The sequence below is a fragment of the Camelus bactrianus genome, chromosome 13 (assembly GCF_048773025.1).
Source record: "Camelus bactrianus isolate YW-2024 breed Bactrian camel chromosome 13, ASM4877302v1, whole genome shotgun sequence".
In the NCBI taxonomy this organism is placed as follows: domain Eukaryota; kingdom Metazoa; phylum Chordata; class Mammalia; order Artiodactyla; family Camelidae; genus Camelus; species Camelus bactrianus.
The window spans coordinates 50,812,667-50,828,567 of NC_133551.1; the positions used below are offsets into that span (position 1 = coordinate 50,812,667).

Sequence of the window (15,901 nt, forward strand, 5' to 3'; positions counted from 1 at the left end):
TGCCAGAGGCATCCTCTACTTCCCCTTTTCTCTGGAGCCCCACATCTGATCCATCAGCAAATCCTGCTGGCTCAGCCTTCAAAATACTTCCAGAATCCAACCACTTCCCACCACTTCCCAGACTACCATCCCAGTCTCCATTTTTACTTCCTGCCAGAAGCATTCAAGAGCCTCCCAACCAATCCCCTGCTTGCATGCTTGCTCAACACAGTAGCTGGTGATCCTGTTAAAATTTAAATCAGATCATGTCACTCCCTGGCCCAAAACCCTCTGAGGGCTTCCACTGCAGTCTAGTAAAAGCTTGAGTTCCTCCAATGGCCTCCAAGGCCCTGCAAATTCTGCCGCATCCCTACCCCTCTGACTATCTCCCACCATTTCTTCTGAGCACACCTCAACCCAGCCACTCTGGCCTCCAGGTATTTCTCAAACACACCAGGCTCACTCCCACATCAAGGCCTTTACATCTGCTGTTTCCTCCTCCTGGAGGACTCTTCCCCAAACTACCTGCTCAGATCGCCCACTCACTTCTTCCAGGTCTTTGTTCAAACGTTACTCTCAGTGACACCTTTTTATGAGCACCCTGTTTAAATTCGCAACTCCCTTCCTCCCCTCCCCCATAACACCTCGGAGTCTCCTTTTTCTCTAAGACATGTATCATCACTTAGTATCTGTTTTACATACCATGATTGTCTGTCTCCCCACATTAGAGTGCAAACTCCACGAGTTGGGGCTTTTTCTATTGTTTATTTATGAATGTATTCCCCAGCACCTAGAGCAGAGCTGGGTGCAGCGTCGGGGCACAATATTTGCTGACCAAATAATAGAGGGAAAAATAAAGGCTCAGTCAAGTTTCTTACCCAAGGTCTTCCTAGTAAGTGATGTGTTGCATTCTAGAGCCCTGCCCTGGATCTCAACCCTTAAGTTAACCTTCCCTGTTTGTCAACCATCAGGCAGAGAGCCAGAGAGGAGCTCTGACCCGAAGGCCGAGGCTTTTCTCTGAGATGCTGGCTTCATCCCAGCTCACTGGGTGAGAAGAGTCGTGGTTTCACAGGTTTTTAGAACACATGGGGGTATCTTCATACCTGCCTCTGGTCAAATTGTTTGGGAAACTGTCCTCCCTGGAAACCATCCTGGATCATAAGAGAAGAGCAGAGGTGTCCCTATCCATATTGCCTGAACAGAGCTATACCACCCTCCTCTATGGATGATTTCTGCCTTTCCACCAAACTGTTCATAGCGTAATGACAAACATCAATATAGTGTAAAATCAGGAGTTTTGGGAAAGAAGTTCTCTGTAACAGTCTTTGGGTAGCCCTTAGGACAGAACTTGAGGCCCTCAAGTGGTAACTGGTAAGCTTTCTGCTAATGATGATAGAACGCTCAAAACAGTCAAAGCTGTGTAAAGTATATATGTACAAAAGAATCCAAAAGATTGATGACAACGACTGAGTGGAAGAAGGATTCTTCAGGGAGGGGAATGCTACATAAAGGACTAGGGGTGACAGTGAGAACATAAAAGTAAAGGACAAGCTGGGTCCATCAATGGTACTAAAATCATTTAATTAACCCCAGCTCCTATTCTAAAAACAGGTAAAATTTACCAGTAGCTCTGAAACTTCAGCAAAGGGCCAAGTCAGATTAAAAATAGTATAAACACACAACAAGGACTCTGCCTTCAATTCAGAGAGCAACCCTGCTAAGGTCATGCCATGTTACCCCAGGCCCTGATCTACGCCATTCTGCCCCCTGCATATCCGCCACGTATCAGGGTGCAGAGTACCACCTCTCTCCCTCCTTGGCTGGCCTCTCTACTCCTTCCCCTGACTGGCAGTACCTCAAGAATCTACCAGTATCCTCTGGCTATCCCTATGCCTTCCATAAACTGTAGGGGACTAGATCAAAACAATCACATATTAAAAACCTAGTCACTGTAGCCACATGTAAGGAAGACCAAAGAGGTAACTGGAGCACACCAGACAGGCCCACCACAACGTGAGGTTATGAAAATGGAGAAGGAATGGTTCTGAATGACGCTTCCGAGGAAACACCAGAAAGAAATGGTGAGGCTCCGGAGTGGAGCAGGAGGAAGGCCCCGAAGGGCACAGCGATGGTGCTTCCTTCATGTACTAGCACTCGGTTCCTCTATGGAATGAGAAAACATCTAGGTAACAAACGACAAGACACATTTTGTCCAATTAAAGACAAACTACATCAATCTGCATTGGCAAGTTTTAATGTTTCACTTGTGCAGAACTGAAATTTGTATTTAAAGGCACAGAAGGAAGGAAAGGCAGTTATCACAGCATGAAGTCACAGATAAAAGATGCTGGATAAAATCACAGGACTGTTCCTTTTTAGCCTTAGGAAAATAAATAATGCAATACTAAACTAATCTTTATTTTTATTATATTTCCATGTAAAGACACCACCCAAGTATCAGCTGAGCAAAAAACCTTCTGGCCAGATAACAAGTGTGCACGGTTGATCCCACTTTGGAATAAATGCCCAGAATCACCAGTGGGTGGGAGCTCTAGGCACAAAAGCAGTTCTCATTCAAAAACTGGACAGAGATTTGAAGCAGTCAAACACATAGCTTTGAAAACAGGAAATCTTTTGTGATATTTGTTTTGAAAATAAAAATTATTGGCACATCAAGAACTATAATTTCCTAAAATGGAACCAGGTCTGTTTAAATAGTACTTACTGATAAAAATTAGAAAAATAAAAACTACAACTTCCTGAAATAGACAGGAAATTATATTTTTTTTTCCTGTAACATCATAAGAGAATCCTCTGTATTTTAACCTCATGTCTCTTAAAATGTCATTTCTTCTTCTTTCCACATTCTCCCACTTTTAAAATAGCAAAACCTGTGCAACATGGCAATTTCTGCTAAGTAAAAGAAAGTACTATTTATTGAATAAAAGAATATGAATAAGAAAAAGCTGACTTTTTGGAAAAATACTAGCTTACTGTCAATGGACTCATATCCACCAGGTGGAAAAAAAGACAAAGACTGAGGTTTTCTTAAAAACAATAACAAAACTTAATGATTTAAAACATTCTGTACATAATTTCTAATTTCAAAGCACTACTGGAAACTCCTGATCAGTGTATAGCAAGAGAGAACAGAGAAATTCGGTAGAACAGTAAAGCATATTTATAACTATTTGCATTTACATAACATCAACCTTACCAATTATTATCTTTCTTCCTTATTTAAAACACTGATTGGCCAGGTTAAATCATAACAGCTTGAAAGTAAAAATAAGTCTCAAGTTAGGTATGAGCACAGTGATTCAGGACCACTGTTTCTGCCTTACAGAGAGGATTCAGAGGTGCTGCTCCCTTTTTAAACGTATGGCCCTCAACACCTTATATGCAATTTCCATATAAACATGTAAATAAAACAAGTTCTGTATTTTCTCAAATAATTTTACAAGTTGATGGTAAACTAGATTTTAAAGATAAAAGTATGCCTTTAAAAACATTAAGCCTCAAAATTTCATCCTGTGTTTTCTTTAAGAAATGAATTATTAAAATCATTTTTGAAATGAGATAGTAAATGTATTTAAACCTTGGCTTTTCTGTACTTAATAATTTTTCTTTAAAAAAAAAAAGTTTAAAAACATCAAGAGCCGGAACATGCTGCCAGGACAGAAATAATCAGAAATGTCTTCAGTTGCAGAGCCTGGGCAACTCAGTCTTGTTTTGAATTTTTCAAAGCTTGGAGTCTCTCTAGTAGTGGAGGATGAGAATAATGCCACATGGAAAACAACCAGTCAGAAACAGGGAATCCCAAGTTATCTTTGTTTAGTTTGATTAAAGCAGAATATAAGTCTTTAGCCTTCCCAAGTTTCTTGGCAAATGCATCAGCTTGAAACTCAAATCTGCGGCTTAGGACCGTTAGGCAAAAAGAAAGAACCTGAAAAAGTAAATAAAAGCATTTTAACCACTGCTCACCTCTTTGTTGTCAAAGGTTTCATGAATCAAGACTGCAGAGGAAGTTCAGCTCAGGATAAGAGAAAGAGCAGGCCAAAAGAAAGCCTAGGGTCAGGGAATATTATAGAGTGAGCCTCCTCCACCATCAAGCAAGCAGACCAGAAACAGATATATATCCAAATAAATGTTAATCTTACCAAAGATACACTTATTTTTGAGAATCTGCCATGTGCCAGGCACTGAGTTGGCATTTTACACATTCCCCAACAATCCTGCTAGGTAATTACTCTTATTCGAGTTTTACAGATGAGGAAGGCGTATCTCAGAGAGGTGAGATAACCCATTCATGGTAACACAGCTAGAAGGTGGCAGTGCTGAAATTCTTGATGATTCCAAAGCCATGGACACCACCTTCCTCAGTCAGAGTTTAGATGTGTGATTTGTATTCAGACTTTCTCTTTTTAAAAAAAAATTCTTGCTTACTTATCTATCTTTAAAGGATAATGACAGTCTTCACTGAGAACATCCCCCAAAACATATACTACAGCCTCTAATGACAATCTCAAAATAGAATTTTCTATAGTGTTCTGAGCTATGATAGCTTCATCAGAATAAATATTCAGTCTCTAAGGGTGACCACTCTGAAGCTGTCCCCTTCATAACGCTGTACACAAAATATAAAAACACAAGCAGATACTAACCTGCACCTCATCTGCTCTGCTATAGTTCCCAAACTCTTCTTGACAGGGTAGTTTTCCCCAGGAAAATATCTCTTTCCTATGATTATCTCTTAAATACTGTTATTAAACATAAGATCTTCTGTTTAAATATCTAGTCTTTTGGAAACCAGTCTCCTAAGCTCTCCAAGGTTTTTAAAACAGTTGCTAATATCTCTGTGAATTAATCACATTTCAAATTACTCTAATACCTCACATTTACTTAGACATTTTTTGAAGTGAACTCAACCTCTCAATATAAGGAAACAAAACCAAACCCTGAGAGACTAAATTAGATGCCCAAAGGATAACCACTAGCATTACTGGTGCCTTACTTATGAGAGGACACTGATACTCAGTCAGAGTCTAGTAACTCTTACTTAATGTGTTTAATTATCTGATTTCCCAGTCTATGGTAGATTGAAGAAGAAAATTAGAAACAGATAACGACCGTAACAGAAAGTTACATGGATGATATTAGCAAGGATTATCAGCCTGACAGTGAGGGAAGAGATAAGAAAATTAGTTAAATAGTAAAAAAATTGCACAACTGCTTAAAGAGTGGAGCAATCTGGGGCATTTAGTATACACAGCTCAGTGTCCTTAAGGCATTCCTGAATTGTGAGTAAAGACAGAAATGACAATATCACTTAAGGTGTTCTGTAAGCTCTTCAAGAAATACGAACTATATACAGCATTTTATAAATATTCTCAACAAAAGTTAAAATAAAAAATCAAGACATTCAGAGCTTAAAGATAATAAATCTCAGTTCTCCAGAAAATGCATTTAGATTCTGTGGACAATGCCAGACAAATACGGTTTATTCTTCCATTTTCTTTCCTGGTGCCCTACACCCTACACCCTACTGCCCCACCACCTTTTATGAAGAAATTGCTTATCTTCAAACCTTAACTCTATAACCTGTCCCAGGAAAGAAACCTTCTGAATGGAAATAGCTCAAGACCCTCAATATTACTTCTTGACTTAATTTGGAAGCCAAATCAATTAGTATCATGACATGTTGCCATCACCAGATTTACTAATACAGTCTCATTAATCAATGTCATCATATATATGGAGTCTCCCTACTGATCAATCATGGAGAACTGGTTTTTAAACTACACTTATCATAAAACACTCATTTCTGATTCAGAGGGTCTAGGGTGGGACCCTAAGGCTATTATGAAGCAGGTGGTCAGAGAACACAATTAGAGGAACACTGTCATACAGCCTCCCTTATCCAGTCCAGTCATACATACATTCAATGATTATTTGTTTTGTCCCCTCACACACAGATTTTCACTCAAGCACTGGGGAATATGTGGTCTAGGACACAGCATTCCAATAGTTAATCTCCATCTACCAAGTCTCTGAGGTACATGTTATATCAAGCTTTTCACCACTGAAGTCTAATTCTCCATTTTTTTTTTCCCTAACAGTATACAAGCACTTATTATTTGGGATTGGGTTTTTCTGCTACTTTCTTATACTGTCCAGCAAATCAAGGGACTAAAACTTTGTTTCACCTGCCTGTTAAAACTACAGTTTTGTCTTTCTTTTAAAAAATTTTTTTTTAAATACACATTTTATTTTTATTTCCTCCCCTTAACGGAGGCACTGGGGATTGAACCCAGGGGCTCCTGCATGTTGAGCACACACTCTACCACTGAGCTATGCCCCCACCCACTCCCTTGTCTGTTTCTTTTGTCACTACGTTAAAGGTTCTGGATTTGAAACTGGCAAGAGTATATGTGAGATAATTTTAAAGATTATACCTTACCTCATTATAGGGTGAAAAAATAAACTGGAAGATGATCAATAGTCCAATTAGGGTGGGCTGACTGTCATAAAAACCAAAGGCAACAAAAAGCTCCTTTCGACCAATTAATACAGCAAACAAGAAAAAACACAGGAAAGAATTCATCTAGAAGAAGGATACAAAAATTCTAAGTTATTACTAAGCTTATTTCACTGTGGGCTCAGTAGTACTAAGAAAGTAGAATAAGACATCCTAATGTGATTTTTAAGAATGATATTAGTGTGATCACAGAAAAAGTTATTTAGGTAGTTTCATAGTTACTTTTATTCTAGAAGAAGAGAGAGCCTGAGCTGAGGACATATATACTAACTCATTGTAAGTGGGCAAATAATGGTTTGGCTGGATGATCAGGGCCTTGGAACAAACTAGAAGATGGCTAATAAGATTTGGAAAAGAAGCACGTGGAAAAACTTCCAAGATTAGCCCAGAGTCTGACAACACTTTGGTCTAATGTGAATGCTCACCAAAACAGGCCCTCAACGAACAAGGAGAGAAGACAGCTGCTCTGTGGATGTTACCCAGTTTCTCTCCCCAGCCACCCCAGGACTTGGTCAAGGGGCTCATGGCCAAAGTGGCCAAAGTGCCAGGGATGAAGTCAGTGCATTAATCAACAGCACAGCATCCCTCTAGTGGCTCTTGCTGAGTGCCCAATCTATCAGAAGAGGCAATCAGTCCCAGTCCTGATAAGCTACCTCAGGAACCAGCCCATTACCTCATGGTCTGCTGATTCCACTGGACCCTTTCCTTCATACAAGGGGCAGTGGTCTTCCTTATTAAACCGAATACTTATGTTAAACTTGGATTTGGACTTATTTAATGTCTTAATCACTGCCGTGTATCCATACAATATAGCTTCAAGCCAAGGAACGCACATTTATACTTACAGATGCAAGGCAACAGGAAAGGGCCTATAGGGGTACACAAGTCTTCCCATGTAACCCATCACCCAGTGGCCTTTTAGAAAGATACAGAGACCCATTTAAGACTCAGTTAAGGCCATGTATGCTCAGAACCAGTCAACAAAATATAGTTCTATTTCACCCAGAGCCTGAAAACCGTGGTCATTCTGTTTGGTTAGTGGTATTAATACCCAGAGGAGGAATATTACAGGAATTATTTTCTTCTTCACCACCTTTTCCAATTTCTTTTCAGTGGGTGTGTAATACTTTCAAAAGGGCAAAAAATGTTTTAAAAAAAAAAAGCATTTTAATGCCCTACTTATCTAGGCTCACTCCTTTTGATCTTCACAGCTCCTATAGCTAAGCAACTCATGTCATTCTGATACCAGTTCTATGAGACATCACCACTCAATAAGGGAATGGAGGTAGAGAGAGGCTCAGGAATCTGCCTGGGGTCACACAGGCAGTAAGTCAGGGAGCCGGGATGTGAGGCCAGGTAGCCTGGAATAGAGTCTGCCTTAACTTCTCTACTATATGAACTCTCATGCCTGCTATATCTATATTTTGACTATCCTCCCATAAAAAGAGAATTGTCACTCCAAACTTACCTGGCTAATAATGATATTTTTGACTGTGTGTCCCAACTTCCAGTGCCCCAGTTCATGGCCTAGTACAGCAAGCACTTCCTCATTTTTACATCCTTGTTTCTTATTCTGAATCAAAGCAGAAATTGAAAATAAATTATCAGGAAGCTTCAAAAAGTTTGTATCTTTTAACCCCGTAAGAGTCTGTGTTAGAGTCTAGTTTAAGGAAACAATCAGACTTTTGTACAAAACTGTTCATCTGTTCATTCATTTAACAAAACATTCCCTGAACCACTCCATGTTAGACACTGGGTTAAGCTTGAACACAGAATCATAAACAAGACAGACGTATTCTGACTTCATGAAGCTTACAGTCTAATTTAGATTAGAAAAAAAATTTTTAAATCTTTATCAATAGGATAACAGTTAAATATATCATGACAAAATCATGTGACAGCCATATTGTAAGCCCATTAGAAATTTTGCTTTCAAAGATTATGTTGTGACATGGGAAAATGGTTTATTAGGTAAATTAAGCAGGAAACAGCTAAAAATATATACTATGATTCCAATTAATGAAAAATGTGAATGGGTATGTAAAAATACACAAACATAGAAAACAGACAAAGTATATCAAAATGTTAACAGTAGTTTTTCTCGATGGTAAAATACGGTGATATTTAACTATTTAATATCCTTCCTATTTTCCAAATTATCTATAAATAAGCACATATCATTTATGACCTCCAAAAATATCATGAATTGCCATTTTAAAAACTGAGACTTCCAATTTAAAATGGCAGAAGGAACAGTCACACCTAGTTTTATTCCTTACAAAACCCCCCATAAAACTAGTCAAGAGTTTTGTTTGTTTGTTTTTTAAGATATAAACTCACAAGGATAAGGAAACACAAGAGAGGTGGCAATAGTAGCAGCATTTTGCAAGCAGGAAAGCAGATGGACAAATGATAAAAGACTAGCCATGCCAAAGAAAGTTGAATTGTAAGCCAGCAGGGGAGATAACAGAACCAGCCTGATTTACACCACAGTCTTCAAAGGGCTTGAAACTAACAATATCATGTACTTCTGGAATTGGGGGAAGAAGATGTAGTGGCTAAAATAAGATTTGTGTGAGAGCCATTTGAGAAATGGTTAAAGCTCCAGATTCCTTCTCCAACTCCACTCATCCTCATTTTCTCTGGATAGGGCAAAAGAAAAGAACCTTTCAACTAGGAATTCGACACAGTTGAGGGCCAGGGTACACTAGCAAGAGACCATGTATTTGGTTGCATTTTAGTATGGTACACTGAATACTGAGAACTTCCTCTCCCAAACTAGCTCTCTCCCAACACCTGGCTGCCCAGAACACTACCTTCCAGGCAAAAGATTAAAAGAGTACTCCCTGGAAACTCCAACCACTAGACCAGGAAAGATCTGAAGATATTCTCTGACTAAAAGCCTACCCAAGTGAGGCTCATAGGTGATAAGCCTTATCTACAGGCTCAGAGATTTTAATCAGGTTTTTAGTACCATTCTCTTCCTAAGGAGTAAACAAACAAGGGTTATCAGATATACAAGGTAAGCTGTGATGGTGGAAAATCAGACCCAGAAAAAATGCAATATGGAAGAAATAGAAATCATGTAAGAAGATTCAGACAGATAAAATACTGAACTCACTGAAACAAAAGAGGATGCTCTAAAAATGGAAAATACAGAAAAAAATTATTATTGGAGATTAAAGCTTAATTGAATGACTGGAAGATGATGCAATCTCCCAGAAAGCAGAACAAAAAGAGATAAAGAAATGGAAAAGTATGGGAGAAAAGATAAGAAAGTTCAGTGTAAAAAATCCAACACTCAAATGACAGAAACTCTGAAAAGAGGGAATAGAAAAATGGAGAGAAGAAAAATCATCAACAAAAGTTCCAGAAAGTTTTCTAGAATCAAAGGATCTCAATTTCCAAATTAAGAGGATGCAATGCACACCCAGCACAATGGATAAAAATGGACCCACTATGTTGTACACCTGAAACTAATTATCAATTTAAAAAAAGATCCACACCAAGGTATACGAAATTTCAGAACACAGAGAAAGGATCCAAAAATCTTCCAGAAAAGCAAAATTAAAGTAACATACTAAGGATCAGTACCCTGAATGGTTTCAGACACCTCCCCAGCAGTGTTGGAGTCAAGAAGATGATGGAACAATGCCTTCACAATCTTGAAGGAAAAGTATCTCCAATCTAGAAATCTACACCCTAGCCAAAGTGACATAAAAATGAATACATTCTGATGCAAGAACTCAAAAACTTCATTAGGCAACCTTTCTCAGGAAAGTACTAGAGGAAGTTCTTTACCAAAATGAAGGAGTAAATTAAGGAATAGAAAGTCATGGAAGATAGAACACAGAAGATCCAATATAGGAGAGAAGTGAAGGAAATCTCTAATGGTAAAGGGCAATGCCAGAATGAGAAGTATACACCAGATAGAGAGGATAACATGTCCAGATTTGAACAGTGTGACCCAAAAGACAAGCCGCCATCATCACACTCCCTGAGTCACCATACCATCTTTTTAACCTGAAGAAACTAGTAGAAGGTATACATTATCAAGAGAACACAGTAAATCAACACTTTAGGATTCCAACCTAAAGAAAAGGAAAAGGAAAAGGATGACCACAAGGAAGTCCAGCATGAAAGCTGCAGAGCAGAACTTCAGAGAGACCACCTCAAAGATCTAAAGAGAACAGAGATCTCTTGTCACCGTGTGAGAGTGATGAGGGGGACTAAAACTAGTAAGGTTAATGATGCAATTAGCCTTGTAGAAAATTATATTGAGAGATAGCAGGAGTTATGAAAAGAATTAGCAAAAAGATACAAGGAAAATTAAGCACTTTTTTTTAAAAGAAATTATTAAGCAAGAGGGGAAAAAAGTAAGGCATGCTCAGCAGTGAATAGGCACAATACTGTTTTACAATAATGTTTACAATAATGTTTTCAATAATGTTTTGATATTAATTAAACCAAGAATTGTAACAGGAGTATACTGGAAGAACTGGGAGAAGGGAGAAGTTGAGCAGATGTTAGGACAAGAGCTAAATTCTCATCTACCATAATTGAAAGTCAATAGTGTCAATAGAAAATAAAATACATATATAGAAAAAGGAGATGTGTAATTGTCAGAAGACGCTAACAGCGTTGAAATATGTGGGAGAACAGGCGTGGCAGGGGGTGAGAAGCACAGAGAAGGGAGGAACATGAAACATATTTTATTATACACTTTTTTGTACTCTGAACTTTTAAACAATATGTTTACTACTTTAATAAAGTAACATTTCATGTTAAAATTTATTGGAGTTCTGCTCCCCTAATTTTTTGAGGGGAGGGTAATTAGGTTTGTTTGTTTGTTTATTATTTTTATGGCAGCACTAGGGACTGAACCCAGGACCCTATGTACGCTAAGCACTGCTCTACCACTGAGCTATACCCTCCTCACTCTGCTCCCCTAATTTTATTATAGCCTCTCAAACCAACATTACAAATATATATATACATATGTAAATACACACACACACACACACACACATATATATATATATAAAATGCATATATTTTTTTTTTCCTTCAACACACATGAAGAATAGGCCAGGAAAGAAAAGAAAAAAAAACAGCAAAAGTTGCTAACACTTACCAAACACTATGTACCAGAACCTCTGTGCTAAATATTGTATTACCTCATGTATACATTATAATCACCATATGAGAGAAGTATACTCATTATTACCACTTTACAGATGAGAACATCTACGCACAGAGAAGTTAGCTAATTTTCCTATGGCCACACAGCCAATAAATAGAAAACCTGGCGTGTGAAGCTGATGTAGTCTGATGCCAGAGACCTGTGCTGTCAACTTTTATACAACAATGAATGTAAAAGAAAAATGTTCAACATTTATCAAATAAAATAGACAATTTTTCAGTTAATAGATATATAATCATTTGCATATTATTAGAGTTCTGGATTTTTTTATAGTACTGCTTTTAAAATAACTAAACATAAATGGCAGGTGGTCACATGAAAGATAAAATATAATGTGTACAAAGCCAAATAAAATTCTCTGTTTATAAACTTCCCAGATTCAATGTAAATAATGCCAAGACACAATGAACAATTTAATCTTATACACATTCACACGTGTGCACACCCACATTCACTCACCAACACACACCTACTCTGGAAAACATCTAAAAATGCTTAGTAAGGTAAAATAAATATCCTTTTAAAATATAGTTTAGTTCATTTGAAAGTAAGAGAAAGTCAAAGGTGAGGAGTTGAAATTGAGATCCCTTGCATAAACCCATGAAGGGCTGTAACTCTGAGTCAAAGAATGAGCTAGGAAAAAATATGTTGGCAAAATAACCCAACTGTGTCAAGCTCATCTAACGTGGAAAAAAACAGTCTCTTACTAAAATTCAAAATCATTATCTGCATGGTCCAGAAAACCCCAAGCTGAGATATTAAAATGCTTCTGGCTTGGTAGCACTGGGGCCAACTGACAGAAACAAATGCAAATCCTCTGTTGAGAACTGTACCCTAAACCCAGACCCCTCAGGATTCCTGAAGATTAAGATCAACAACCTATTATGAACTCACAATAAAAATTACCAAAGACTTCAGAAAACAAGCCACAATGAGTAAGATTTAACAAAAACAATAAGGAGCAGCATTAGCCCCTTAAGACTTCAGAGAGTGGAATTATCAGATACAGGACATAAAATAAGCATGCTTTATATAAAAAAGGGAACTAAAAATATGAGGAAGTAATATGAGACTACAAGAAATGACCAACTTGAAAAATAACCAAATAGAACTTTAAAACACAATGGACTGGCTAAAGAACAGATTAAATATAGCTAAAGAAAGAATCCATGAACTGGAATGTAGAGCTGAAAAACTACAGAAAGCAGCCCCAAGAGACAAATAGAAGTGGTTAGCACCTGTGGGAGCCAGAATGAGATGGTATAACATACATCTAATTGGAATTCTAGAAAGACAGAGTGGAGAGAATGGGAAAGAAGCAATACTCAAAGGTATAATGGCAAAGAATTTTTAAAACTTCAGGAAAGACAAGAGTCCTTAGTTTTAGAAACCAAAATATATCCCAGGCAGGACTGGGATAAAGAAGTCCATACTTTCACAACACAAAAATCAAAGAGAAATCTTTAAAACAACCAGAAAGAACTAAAAAAAAAAAAAAAAAAAAAAAAAAGACAAGACAAGACAATAAGCTCAGAGCAGACTTTTTCAACAGTAACAAAGAAAACCAGAACAGAATAGAATGGTATTTTTAAAGTGCTAAGATAAATAGCTGTCAATCTTGAAGTGATATCCAAGAATAAGAGTGAACTAAAGCAAGCAGAATTTTGCAAAGAAATTTCTAAAGCATATACTTCTAGAAGAAGAAAAGTGATTTCTAAAAGGAAGATGTGAGATGAATAGGGAATGGTAAGCAAAGATACAGGTAAGCACATAGGTAAACTTAATGACTGTATAAAATAATAATAATGCTAATTTAAGGAGTAAAAAAAAATCACAATAAAACTAAGATATTATATGAAAGGGGTAATTGGATCAAAATGTTTATTTAAGGTCCCTGAATTATTCAGGAAGCAATGAAGATATTGTGTATTTTAAGATTTTAGGTTATGTGAGCATAAGTAATTTTAACAGCAATCATTAAAAGAATAATAATACAAGAATCTCCAAACCTGAATGACAACCCAAATGGAATTTTTAAAAACCTTAAATCAGTTCTAAAAATAAAACAGGAGGACGTATGTGGGTATATTTGGGCTGGGGAGACATGAAAAGGATAGAGGCAAAAAAGAGCATAAAATAATATGGTAGAAATAATTCCAAATGTATCAGTAATGACAATATATATGAACCAAAAAAGCTTGTCAAAAAAAAGACAGTGACTGTCAGTTTGGATTTAAAAGCAACCATAATGACAAAGTCTATCTATATGCTACATCTAAAATATAAAAACAGTAAGGGTAAAAGTCAAAGGATGAATGTGATAGTGATGATGGTTGAATGTTATGAATATATACTAAAACCTACTGAATTGTACACTTTAAAATGGTTCTTTTATTTCAATAATCTTTTAAAAAGTAAAAGGATGGCATTTAGCAAACAATCAAAAGAAAGCTGGTGTCGCTGTATTAATATTAGACAAAATCAACTTAAAGACAAAAAGCATTATTAAAGAAGGTCACAACAGAATGATAAAAGGTTCAATTTACTAGGAGGATACATAATTCAAAATCTGTATGTACTTAATACCAACGCCTCAGAATATATTCATTCAAAATTGTCAGATTTGCAAAGAAAACCTGACAAATCTATCATAATAGAGGATGTTAATATAGTACTATCAATAATTGAAACATCAAGCAAATAAAGTATCAATAAAGATTTGAACAAAAAAAAAGCTTGATCTATTGAACACATCCTGCAACAAATAATTAGAGAATATATTTCCTACAAAGTGAAAGCTAAAGGTTTTGAAATAAACTTCAGCTACTGAAAAGGGTGAAGTACAAAAAAATAGACAAACATAGAACTGACTTTGTTTTATACATCTTAGAAAAATGTTACCTAATGGAAACACAGGCAACAACATACTGGAATCTAGATGCGCTACCACTTCTCCCCTCCTTCACCAATTCCTCATTTTTAAGGAAAATAGCCACTTAAAGTGAGGCTGGGTAGATGCATAAGAAAGAAGGATAGATTAAAATGATTGGCAAGACAGCATTTATATTTATTAACTCTTTTCCTTTTAAACATTAAAATTTAGGTCAGAATACATTCAGTAGAGAAAGAAAATGAGGTAACTAGCCTGGTTTCTTAAACGGCTAAGAGATACATGTGTACCCGTACCTTCAGGGAATGGCCATTATGAGGGAATAAAGAACAAAGCACCAATTAATAGGCACTTATTCTAAGGGAGAAATTAAAAGGTGCGGCGAAGGATTTACATATAAAAATATTTACTGCAAGAATGACAGGAACAAAGTAGAAACAATCCATATATCCAATAAGAAAAAATGATTTAAAAAAGATGGTTTAAAAAGACTCGAAATATATATAGTAAGATGTTTATGGTTAGTTGGATTATTCATGTTTTCTAATTTCTCTGTTACTTTAGTAATAAGCAAAAATATGCTGTTTTGTTTAATAATAATGGTAACAGTTCCTACTCATTAACGGCCTACACACCAGACACTGGGCTACTAAATATTTTATATACAGTTCAGTAATCTCCACTACTATAAGGCAGCTCATTAGCCTTATTTTATATAAAGTAAGACAGTCTTTAGACTTCTATTTTTACTAGTTACCTGCTTTCAAATATCAGCTATGAATTCTTCTATAAAACAACCAGCTATTTTTACTAGTTACCTGCTTTCAAATATCAGCTATGAATTCTTCTATAAAACAACCAGGTTTCATTAGATAGAACAGTTCTTGTCTCTTGGTTTGATGTCTGGGTTCAGGAAGCTATTCAGAACTGCATGGAGTCACATTCAAAGATATGGAGACTTGTCTATTTGTGGTAGATTCTTAGACAAAATTGGGCTTTCTTTTCCTCCCACACGAATTTCACATAAAAGAACAAAAATAAGTACCACATATCTTTCACTTTTCTATAGAACTTTCCTTCTTATAAAATTCAAATGCTGACTCATTTGATCCTCGCAACACCAAGACGGGCAGGATGGGAAGCGTAACCTTCATTTTAGAGACAAAGAAAAGGATGCCAAGAAGTTGAAATGTCCTGCTTACGATCACCTTGCTAGTAAGTAGTGGGTAAAAACCAAACCCACATCTCTGGATCCTGTGCCCTTTCCATTATACTTGTCAACTGGGATGAC

At 36.7% G+C, this 15,901-nt stretch overlaps 1 protein-coding gene across 1 annotated transcript in view; it reads right to left on the reverse strand.

Annotated features, from left to right (window-relative positions):
* Positions 1–2,217: 2,217 nt before the first annotated feature.
* Positions 2,218–15,901, reverse strand: part of ZMPSTE24 (zinc metallopeptidase STE24) — a 38,326-nt gene continuing 24,642 nt past the window's right edge. The window contains exons 8-10 of the mRNA XM_074376733.1: positions 7,986–8,090; positions 6,440–6,583; positions 2,218–3,925 (exon numbers count right to left, since the gene is read on the reverse strand). Of these exons, the coding sequence (XP_074232834.1) occupies positions 3,701–3,925; positions 6,440–6,583; positions 7,986–8,090 (474 nt within the window). The 3' untranslated portion in view covers positions 2,218–3,700. The remainder of the gene's footprint in view (positions 3,926–6,439; positions 6,584–7,985; positions 8,091–15,901) is intronic.